This window comes from Bos indicus x Bos taurus, chromosome 14 (assembly GCF_003369695.1).
Source record: "Bos indicus x Bos taurus breed Angus x Brahman F1 hybrid chromosome 14, Bos_hybrid_MaternalHap_v2.0, whole genome shotgun sequence".
NCBI classification, from domain to species: Eukaryota; Metazoa; Chordata; class Mammalia; order Artiodactyla; family Bovidae; genus Bos; species Bos indicus x Bos taurus.
In genome coordinates this window covers 64,657,838-64,669,843 of record NC_040089.1, presented here as the reverse complement: position 1 = coordinate 64,669,843, position 12,006 = coordinate 64,657,838, and the positions used below count along the sequence as shown (strand labels likewise).

The following is a 12,006-nucleotide window of genomic DNA, read 5'->3' as shown; positions in this document are numbered from 1 at the left end:
AGCTTTGACCTAGGATTCTTATAAAGGATAAGGTAGGTATCACGTGAAAAGCATTAAGATAATCTCTGACAGACATAAACACTTAGTATGAGTAAGCCATATAAAAATGAGCTCAGTTAAGACTTGCTAGGTTTCTTTCTGGCAAACTTCCTCAAGACCTAATTCAAGTATCATCACTTCTTTTTTTGAAAAATTTTTCTTGGGAGTAGAGTTGATTTACAATGTTATGTTAGTTTCAGGAGTACAGCAAAGTGAATCAGTTATACATACACATATAACCACTTTTTTTAAAGATTCTTTTCCTACATAAATCGTTACAGAGGACTGAGTAGAGTTCTCTGTAAGAATCATCACTTCTGCTGAGACCTCCCTGACCTACCACCATCCCTGAATCATCCCCTCCACTGTATCAAAACTATAACCAGTTAGAATATGGATTATAATCAACGTTATTCCATCATATTTCATGGATGATTCCCCTCCTCGAGGGAAGACAATATATTATATCCATTTTTTTTATTTCTGCAATCTAGCATTTAGTAAATACTTACTGAATAAACACATTCACTTCAATAGCATGATTTTTAATAACTATATAGGATTACATGTCCCCCATTCTACACCACAGAAAAGATATTTAAATGAAGACCAAGGGCAGCTTTGGAGGAGTGACAGTCACAAAGGGTTGACTATGTATGAGTCTCTGTTTTTTTTTAAATGCTTATTTTGCACAGCTTATCTCCTTACCTTTTGTCGTAACAGGGTTGGACCTACTCGTATTCATTTTAGCTTAAAGACCATAATAATTTCCTGTTCTGGAAAACAGAATCTACCCCCTTTTTAATTTTCAAAAAAATTATTTTAATATTATTTATCTTGTGATAGATTTTGAAAGAACTTATATCTCAAAATACTTTTTTTTTTTCCCTTGGAGAAATTTGTGTGTTGAGAAAGGTACAAAAACTGTGGATAACAGAAAAGAGTAGAAAACAGTTTCATGGAATGCTGGAGAAAGTCTGAAAGCAAAATGGTATTGAGCAACTACTAACTATATAGAATAAACATGATGCAGAGTATTAGTGTCGCATAATCCCTGCCTGGAGAAGGGAATAGCAACCCACTCCAGTATTCTTGCCTGGAGAATCCCACGGCCAGAGCAGCCTGGTGGGCTACAGTCCACAGGGTTGCACAGAATCAGACACAACTAAAGCGACTTACCACACACTGCAATCCGTGCTTAGATCATAGTTCAACTGAAAGCCTTATTGTCTTGAATTCCAGTTTTATTTTTACTCCCTACTTTTATAAAAATGGGATTAAACAGGCTGATGGCAAGGTAATGAGCCTGCTTACCTTGGGAGCAGGGATGTCTACTCTTATGTATTTTGAGACAACATTCCTGTTTTCAAATCTAGGTTATATAACCTAGAGAGTCCTTTCCTTCTCTTCAATGCAGAGATTCCATCAAATAATTAAACCTGATAATAAACTGCTTTGATAGCTAACAGCTTGCTCTTTCACTTATTTTGTTAAGAATTTGGCCATTCTGATAGAGAAGCCTCTTTCATTTCTGATGGTTTATTTCTCTGTAATCCATTATCTTTGAACACTATTGCTGCAAATATGGTTAGGAGGAATTTTTGTAAAGAAGCCTTGGTTAAAGTGCTGAATATGAGTATCTTCAGGAAAAAAATGTACATTTATAGATAAGTAATATGCAAAAACATAGTTAAAACTTTTCAGGAAGATTCTCATTAGAATATAATATATGTGAAACCCTGAAAAATCTAATACCATCATTTCAAGGCTAACTCTTACTCTTCACTATACAATAATAAATATATCTAATACAGACAATAAATACCTCAGTATTTACATATTGAGACGTTACTTTGCCAACAAAGGTCCATCTAGTCAAGGCTATGGTTTTTCCTGTGGTCATGTATGGATGTGAGAGTTGGACTGTGAAGAAAGCTGAGCACTGAAGAATTGATGCTTTTGAACTGTGGTGTTGGAGAAGACTCTTGAGAGTCCCTTGGACTGCAAGGAGATCCAACCAGTCCATTCTGAAGGAGATCAGCCCTGGGATTTCTTTGGAGGGAATGATGCTGAAGCTGAAACTCCAGTACTTTGGCCACCTCATGTGAAGAGTTGACTCATTGGAAAAGACTCTGATGCTGGGAGGGATTGGGGGCAGGAGGAGAAGGGGACAACAGAGGATGAGATGGCTGGAGGGCATCACTGACTCGATGGACGTGAGTCTGGGTGAACTCCGGGAGTTGGTGATGGACAGGGAGGCCTGGCGTGCTGCGATTCATGGGGTCGCAAAGAGTCGGATACGACTGAACTGAACTGAACTAACTGATGAAGACATCAAGTCAGGATACAAATCTTGTCCATATAGTTAGGAATCTGATATGTTAATGCACTTCCTCCTTTAAAAGAGGTGGTTTTCTCCAGCTTCTAATACAATACCTTATATTTTTGTACTTCTTGCCAAAAGAGCACCCCATTTTCCAATAAATCTCCTTTTAGAGCCACAAAGCGTTGAAATTGTCTTGCAGTAACTGGATTCAATAAAGCTTTACGGAAAGCAATGATTTCACAAGACGAAGATATCCACTTACTCTCCACAGGCTGTCCAAATCAGAGAATACATAAAATTAGCTGTGTTCTAAAAATTAATAATAAAATCATTTATTAGGCTAAAAATTACCAACTTCTATCTCCTTTGTTTTGGGCTTTTGAAATTTATAGCATGGATAAAGAGAATTTGGCAAATTCCCCTCTCTTTTCTTCTCCCTTTTGTCTCCTTTATATTTTTATGGCATCATTTTTTTAAGAGATGGGGAGAAAATGAAATGATTGGATGACTTAGAACATATGATTATATTACAGAGGACTGAGAATGTTAATAATCATTAGAGTTTGAGAGATGGTGAAAAACTACATTTGGGTATATAGTATGAATTCTGTGCTTAAACACAACAAAGTAATCACGATGTTATGATTATATATTATTTTATAATTATGTATACTAGATGTTATATATTAATATATAATTTTCCTGACTTTCAAAAAGTAAAAGCAGTTTAACATTTAAGATATTTTTTAAAAAATTGTAGGAAAAATTACCAATTAATCCTATTATAATTTAAATAGGAAATTTACTGTGGAGCTTCACTATAATTCTATCCTAGAAAGATAATGGGGGTTTTTTGTCTTTGTTTTTGGCTTTGGATTCTGGCTGTGGGCTTGTGGGATCTTAGTTTCCTAACTAGGGATCGAACCTGGGGCAGAGCCATGAAAGCCCTGAGTCCTCACCACTGGACTACCAGGGAATTCCCAAAAGACCAAGTTTTTAGGTGGGGCATCTTTATATTATTTTAATAATAAATTACTATTAATAATTAATAACAAGAAGAAATGAAACTATTAATGCATATTTTTGATGATAAACTTTCTCTGACCCAGGATTCACTTTACACAACAGAAAAGACATACTATTTTACTATAAAGGCATTACTTTTATAAAGGCATTACTTATTTTATATCTTCTCAGTTTTGAAGTATATGATGTCTGCTTTTCTTGATATACTTTTCTTTCTTTACTTCCTTCTGGCTGTGCTGGGTCTTAGTTGCTGTGAGCGGGGCTCCTCTCCAGTTACGGTGCGATGGCGTCTCACTGCAGTGGTTTCTCTTGTGGAGCATGGGCTCTAGGGTGTGCAGGCTCAGCAGTCCTGGCACAGGGGTTAGTCGCCCACAAATGTGTAATCTCTCCGGACCAGGGATCAAACCTGAGTCCTCTGTGTTGGCAGGTGGATACTTAACTGCTAGACTACCAGGGAACTCCTATTATGTCTACTTTTTTTACCTTGACCATTTTAGGTCACATATTCACCCCCTCTTTACCCTCTCAGATTAAAAAACATAATAGGTTTTATTCAATTTACTGAATAGATTTTTTTACATTTGATAAATTTATTGAAGTTCCCAAAATCTGAGGTTAGCCTACAACCATGCCAGGAAGCATCATTCTAAAGGCAATTTTTTGGATGAACTTAGGAATTATAGTAAAATCAATGACAAATATCCATTATACATAATAAATATCCGTTACTGACAATGCGTAAGCTAAGTTTCTTGAAACAAATCATATGTGACCAACGATAAAAGTGTTTAAGAGAGCTATGTAAAAAGTCTATGGGAACACAAAGGAAGGAGTAACTAATTTTGCCTGGGGGAGTAGGGGCTTTACAGAGAAAGACTTTGAGGGTGACTGCTGAGGTGGAAACTGCAAAGTGAACGCAGCTCCAGGCAGTCGAGATGAATGGTGGTGCCTTCATCGCAGATAAAGTGAATAGATGTCTATCACAATTTTAGTGAGCCACATGTGGAGTTTCAAGGACAAAAAGTTAAGACCCTTACCAGATGGTCCATATTAAAATTATAGCCCTATAAATAGGAACAACTATGTATTAGACTGGGATGTTTATTTAAAACCCACTCAACAAATAATGTTTTAAGACCTGCTTCTTAAGATACTAAAACTTAGTAATTTAACTAAAACCCATAATTTAACTAAACAGAAAATAACATAATATATAATGCACAATAATATGAAATATAAGCCCATTATATTTAGCATTTTGAAAAATATATAAAAGGGACAAATATAAGACTATTTCCTTTTGAGAAGAAAACACAGAAAAAAAACATCCTAACTGATACATATACTCCTCTAGTAGTCTAACAGATTTTATCTTTGCTAGATTGTAGAAGGTCACCTGGGTCTAGTTTGACATTTTATCAAGACCTACAGAAGGATGAATACAAATAAATTTGTAGGCTCAAAAAGAAGACTGTGTTTATCATTCTTGTTAAGAAGAAAAATAGGCAATTTCTAAGAAGGTATCATATTATAGTGGTTTAAATAATCACCAAAATGACAGTTATCTTAATTCTTTTAAAGTTAAAATGTACTTCTAAATGAAGAGGATAATGTAAGATAATTTAAGTTACTGATTCCGCTGCATACTCCTCATTCTTTTTGTGTAATCTACTCCCAGTAATAAATAAGCTACCACATGCTGGAAAAACAGCCTGTCTCAATAAATCCATCACAAGCAAAATAACTAAAAATATATATTTAAAATCCAATCACACACTTCCAGAGTTGAACAGGTCAAGGAAATCTTTAAGGGCTCTAGTAGAATTACACTTTACCTGAGAGTCCTTCAGCCAGTTAAGAATAGTGTCAGCATCTGCTGGTTTAGAAAGCATTATCTACAATGAAGATCTTTGTATAGGAAGGGGAAGAAAAATACTTTGACAGTTGGAACTTAAAAAAGGAAGAATATAACAAATACTACTTGCCTTCCAGACTCCAATTTTCCTTTCACGCTTTTGTAGTAAAAGCTCTTCAGCTATGTCTTTTATCTGTACCTAGAAGCAAAACCAATGATTTTATCCAGTTATTCAGAATGTCCACAGTGTTGAAGTCACTGATTCAACAGCTTTAAAAAATGCAGTAAAGGTCAGTGTGGGGGACTTCTCTGGTGGGTGGTCCAATGGTTAAGAATCCGCCTTTGAATGCAGGGGACATGGGTTTGGTCCTTGGTTGGGGAACTAGGATCCCACATGCCATGGGGCAATTAACCCTGCATGCTACTGTAACTACCGAGCCCATACTACAACAAAAGATTCTGCATGGCACAACCAAGACCTGACGCAATCAAAAATATTTGTTTTTAAAGGTCAGTGTGGATAAGAGAGAAAACAGGAGAAAGAGGATTAAGACTTAGAAATGGAAGCCCTGCCCAGGTCCTTGGGCAAGTCACTCAAATTCTCTGAAGTTTCCTCATCTGCAAAATGGAGATAATGACACCTGAGTGTACTGCCCCAAAGGTAGACAACTTTGAGTCACATGGAAACTGAAGCTGGAAAGATAATTAAGACTTCCCAGATTTTTGTGCTATTCTCCAGCCACAACTAATGGATAGCTGGTGAGAATCTGGGGCTCTGTGATGACTGGGAGGGACGGGATGGCAGGAGGGGAGGGAGGCTAGGAAGGGAGGGCAGGTATGTATAATTCTGGCTGATCTGTGTTGTTGTATGGCAAAAACCAACACAACACTGTAAAAATTGTAATAGAAAGAATCAGGCTGGACTAAAAAAAAAAAAAGTACAAAAGTTACTCAATACAGGGAGGGAACACAGTAGACAATTCTTAAGGTTATTGCCTGTTCACAGTATTTTCCATTTGGGGGAACCACCCTTGCCAAGTCTGTGCTCGGCAACTCTCCTCAATAGCAGGTAGATCCAGGAGCTGACATAGAAAGACAGGGACTGGAATCACTGCTGCTGAGTCTCTTGGTAGCTACATGGTGGAGAAAAGATGTGAGAAGTCTTTTTGCTGAGTTCCCAGGGCTGTCCTGGCCCCTGGCCAGCTTTAGAAATAAAGCTTGGGTGTCAACTCTTCCCCTGAGTGTGTGAGATGCTCCAGCATAACTTTATTACAAATTCTTGATCTCCCTTCCCCTTTGTCTTTGCTTAAGGCTGCCAGAATCAGTGTATGCTGTTGGCCACCCAAAGAATTGCTAAATCAGGAAGGAGCTGTAAATTAGAATAAATATTACTGTGATAATCATAGTGAGAAAACATGGTAAACAAGATTAGTAAGCCAAATATCTTTTTACTTGGCTTTGGATAGACAATTAGAGTTTGCTGAAGAAAGGAAATGAGGAAATCTGAATTGTCCCAAAGCTTATTTCCATGAACTTTCTGCTTAAAACAAGTCAGGTCTTCTCCCCCGTACTGTCAGTTCAGTTCAGTGGCTCAGTTATGTCTGACTCTTTGTGACCCCATGAACCGCAGCACATCAGGCCTCCCTGTCCATCACCAACTCCCAGAGTCCACCCAAACCCATGTCCATTGAGTCAGTGATGCCATCCAGCCATCTCATCCTCTGTCGTCCCCTTCTCCTCCTGCCCTCAATCTTTCCCAGCAGCGGGGTCTTTTCAAATGAGTCAGCTCTTCACATCAGGTAGCCAAAGTATTGGAGTTTCAGCTTCAACATCAGTCCTTCCAATGAATACCCAGGACCCATTTCCCTTAAGATGGACTGGCTGGATCTCCTTGCAGTCCATGGGACTCTCAAGAGTCTTCTCCAACACCACAGTTCAAAAGCATCAATTCTTTGGCTCAGCTTTCTTCACAGTCCAACTCTTACATCCATCCATGACCACTGGAAAACCCATAGCCTTGATTAGACTGTAAGTTCCATGTTTCCAGCTGTACTGTGTTTTCCATAACTTAAAGTGCTCAGAAGACTAAGGATCTTTCCAGATAAGTAAGACTCAAAGTGTTTGATAAATTAAATATGGAAGGCAGGTTTTTAACATCCTTCCTGGTCAATACTAATAGCATGTGCTTTGCACACTAAACTCCAGAATTACATGTTCTTTACTCCTTGTATTCATTTTGTAAAGATCAGGTTTGCCTGATTTTGGATGTGATAATGACATCTAAAATTATCAAAGCAATACCTGCTTCTTATAAAACACAAACTAAACGAAGTAAAGCAACAACAACAAAAACCCTACTGTACAAAGTAAAAATCTTTCTCACTCCCCATACCCATTCCCAGGAGGTAGATCCTTTTTTGATCTTTGCTTTTAAACATAAATAGAGATAGAGAGGAGAGAGAAATGCATAGACATGTATAGAGATATAAGCATATATAATGGGATTGTCTTCTATGTTTGATTGCTCTGATCCTGCTTGTTTCACTCAGTAAATAACATGTTTCATCATCAATATTTGTAGAAATCTCATTTTTATAATCTCATTTTATATGGAAATCTGCATAGTTTTCCACAGTATGGAATTATCATTATTCATTTGATTATTCCCATTTGTATACCCTTGTCCATTTATATGAAGACTCAATACTAATATAAAAAATAGCAACTACATTAAGACAATATGTGGCTGTTTGCTGTGTGCCAGGCACCATTCTAAGAAACTACACATATATCATTTCCTCTTCATAACAATCTTATGAAGCTATTACTCTTAATAACTCCATTTTTTCCCAAATGAGAAAACTAACGTTTATAAAACGTAGTATTGTACAATTAATATGTGGCAGTGTAGAGATTAAAACTTGAGAAGTGTGACTCTCAGCTCTTAACCACTATGCCACAGTAGTACAATAGCTGAGTCAACAGGTACGCACATTTAATGTTTTGAGAGGTGCTGTCAGTTGCTATCCCAAGTTTATATTAACTTATATACCTTTATCTTTTGACGTGCCGCAAACTGTTCACTTGCAAGAAACAACGGCAACCAAACATTTTCTAGTCTATTTAGGACATGCTTCTGAATTTCGATTAGAACAGCTGCATCAAGTTGCTCATGGAGAATCTTTCCCCAGCCACCACTTAAATTCATTATCTAAGAAAGAAAAAATGAAACAAACTTCTGTATAAGCAAAGAAATACTAATGGTCATTAATTTATTCATTCACCCCAAAACCCTATGCCGAGCCCATGATTTTCATTTTCTATAAAATAGCTCCTGGCTTTATTGTGTATAGTAAAGACAGATAACTCCCCTAATATCAAACAGAGAATCGTGGTTTATGTGGTGGTTGTTTTAGAAGTATGATTTTGCTAATTTAGTCTTGTTTCATAGGACACAGGGCTTTGTATCCTGTGTGACAATTGCAAGGCCATTTTTTTTTCTCTATGGCTTCAATTTCCTCAACTGTAAAGTAAGGCCGTTATAGTCTTTTAGTTTTCTAAGTTCTCTTCTAGGTCTAATATTCTATGAAGCTCTGATTCTACTCAAATGGACTTCTTTGAGTAGGCATTTTCTTTTGTTTGAGAAAAATAAGGCATTACTTCATTAAGAGACAAACGACTCAGGTATTATAAATGTGCATATTACCAATAAACACTGGGTTGGAGATAGTGGAATGATGGTGGTAGCAAGGTAGGGCTGTTCCAACAACTTCAAAGAAGAAAACAGAGATGATAGGAAGCAGAAAAAGGCCAGGTTGCACAGACAATAGTCGCTGACATGCATCAGTAGCCCTTTTATAAGACACAATTTCTCTGTAGCCAAAACATCTTCTACAAAATTACTGATTTCAAAAATACTAATGGCCATAAAATTAATAAATTAAAAAATACTAATGGCCATTTCCTACTAGAAATCATTGTGGTTTTTACCTGTTTCTGTGTACATATCACTCAAAATCGGTGAGTTGTTTGCACAGAGGAAGAAAAATTAGACTCCTCATTGGAAAAATTATCTCTTCTTAGCTCTCCTTTTATTAATAAGGTTAAATCCTAGTAATAATATTGTTTTATATAAAAACAAAAAAGAGAAACTCTCTTCACCATGTTTTAATAATATTTATCAAATAGTATAAACAATAATATGGTTTCTGTATAAAAATAAGAAGAAAAGAGAATAAAAGACTACTTTGCTAATCAAACTGCAAACTGGCCACAACTAAAATTAGAACTAGCGTGGTCTATATAAAGCATAAAGTGATACAGGTATCCTTAAGTATAAAATAGGCAAATAAAATGAAAGACAAAGGTGAGGAAGAAGGGTCATTTGGAAAACTCTTCTGTAATAAGCCCAACCATTTGCTATGACAGCAATGGGTGACTTTTTCCACTGCATTTTTAATTCTCAGCAAGTTTTACTATGGAAGGTTCACACAGTAGCATCAGATACCATGAAACCTCATGCAATGCAGCACAAGCCAAATAGAAAACAAACACTTTCCAAGTGTTTATTTCATACTTATGCTTATTGAGATACTCCCAGCCATTTTTGCTAATACATCCCAGATTTGTATCTCAGGGAACCAAAGGCAAGACATTCTTCTTAAGGTTGCTTAATTCTAGAATTTCTTCTCTCACTTACTCCCAAGAACTTTTGTTTATTTTCCCCTCAAAGATCTAGATTTTAAACTTGGTATGCCCTACTTGTGAATACCTCTGAATTTTTCTTTAATTTACTGAATTAATCTGAGATTCATTTTTTTTTTCCCTTAACAAATGTATGCCATTAGGGTTGTGATCCACACAGTCAAAGGCTTTGGCATAGTCAATAAAGCCAGAAGTAGATGTTTTTCTGGAACTCTCTTGCTTTTTCTGTGATCCAACGGATGTTGGCAATTTGATCTCTGGTTCCTCAGCCTTTTCTAAATCCAGCTTGAACATCTGGAAGTTCACGGTTCACATATTGCTGAAGCCTGGCTTGGAGAATTTTGAGCATTACTTTACTAGCGTGTGAGATGAGTGGAACTGGGCAGTAGTTTGAGCACTCTTTGGCATTGCCTTTCTTTGGGATTGGAATGAAAACTGACCTTTTCCAGTCCTGTGGCCACTGCTGAGTTTTCCAAATTTGCTGGCATATTGAGTGCAGCACTTTCACAGCATCATCTTTCAGGATTTGAAATAGTTCGATGGAATTCCATCATCTCCACTAGCTTTGTTCGTAGTGATGCTTTCTAAGGCCCACTTGACTTCACATTCCAGGATGTCTGGCTCTAGATGAGTGATCACAGCATCATGATTATCTGGGTCATGAAGATCTTTTTTGTACAGTTCTTCTGTGTATTCTTGCCACCTCTTCGTAGTATTTTCTGCTTCTGTTAGGTCCATACCATTTCTGTCCTTTATTGTGCACATTTTTGCATGAAATATTCCCTTGGTATCTCTAATTTTCTTAAAGGGATCTCTAGTCTTTCCCATTCTATTGTTTTCCTCTATTTCTTTGCATTGATCACTGAGGAAGGCTTTCTTATCTCTCTTTGCTATTCTTTGGAACTCTGCATTCAAATGGGTATATCTTTCCTTTTCTCCTTTACTTTTTGCTTCTCTTCTTCTCACAGCTATTTGTAAGGCCTCCTCAGACAACCATTTTGCTTTATGGCATTTTTTTCTTGGGAATGATCTTGATCCCTGCCTCCTGTACAGTGTTACAAACCTCTGTCCATAGTTCTTTAGGCACTCTGTCTAACAGATCTAATCCTTTGAATCTATTTCTCACTTCTACTGTAAGGAATTTGATTTAGGTCATACCTGAATGGTCCAGTGGTTTTCCCTACCTTCTTCAATTTAAGTCTGAATTTGGAAATAAGGAGTTCATCATCTGAGCCACAGTCAGTTCCCAGTCTTGTTTTTGCTGACTATATAGAGCTTCTCCGTCTTTGGCTGCAAAGAATATAATCAATCTGACTTCAGTATTGACCATCTGGTGCTGTCCATGTGTAGAGTCTTCTCTTGTGTTGTTGGAAAAGGGTGTTTGCTATGACCAGTGTGTTCTCTTGGCAAAATTCTATTAGCCTTTGCCCTGCTTCATTCTGTACTCCAAGGCCAAATTTGCCTGTTACGACAGGTATTAACTTCCTACTTTTGCATTCCAGTCCCCTATAATGAAAAGAACATCTTTTTTGGGTGTTAGTTCTAGAAGATCTTGTAGGTCTTCATAGAACCATTCAACTTCAGCTTTTTCAGCATTACTGGTTGGGGCATAGACTTGGATTACTGTGATATTGAATGGTTTGCCTTGGAAACGAATAGAGATCATTCTGTGGTTTTTGAGATTGCATCCAAGTACTACATTTTGGACTCCTTTGACTGTGTGGATCACAAAAGACTGTGGAAAATTCTGAAAGAGATGGGAATACCAGACCCCCTGACCTGCCTCTTGAGAAATCTGTATGCAGGTCAAGAAGCAACAGTTAGAACTGGGCATGGAATAACAGACTGATTCCAAAGTGGGAAAGGAGTACATCAAGCCTGTATATCATCACCCTGCTTATTTAACTTATATGCAGAATACATCATGAGAAACCCTGGGCTGGATGAAGCACAAGCTGGAATCAAGATTGCCAGAAGAAATATCAATAACTTCAGATATGCAGATGACACCACCCTTATGGCAGAAAGTGAAGAGGAACTAAAAAGCCTCTTGATG

The 12,006-nt window shown here is 37.1% G+C and overlaps 1 protein-coding gene across 3 annotated transcripts in view; it reads right to left on the bottom strand.

The window, feature by feature from the left end:
* The window catches only part of RGS22 (regulator of G protein signaling 22), a 138,814-nt gene that overhangs the window by 26,402 nt on the left and 100,406 nt on the right, over positions 1–12,006 (bottom strand). For all 3 annotated transcript variants that reach the window (XM_027561443.1, XM_027561442.1, XM_027561441.1), the window contains exons 19-21: positions 8,299–8,457; positions 5,377–5,445; positions 2,476–2,637 (exon numbers count right to left, since the gene is read on the bottom strand). In XM_027561443.1, the coding sequence (XP_027417244.1) occupies positions 2,476–2,637; positions 5,377–5,445; positions 8,299–8,457 (390 nt within the window). The remainder of the gene's footprint in view (positions 1–2,475; positions 2,638–5,376; positions 5,446–8,298; positions 8,458–12,006) is intronic.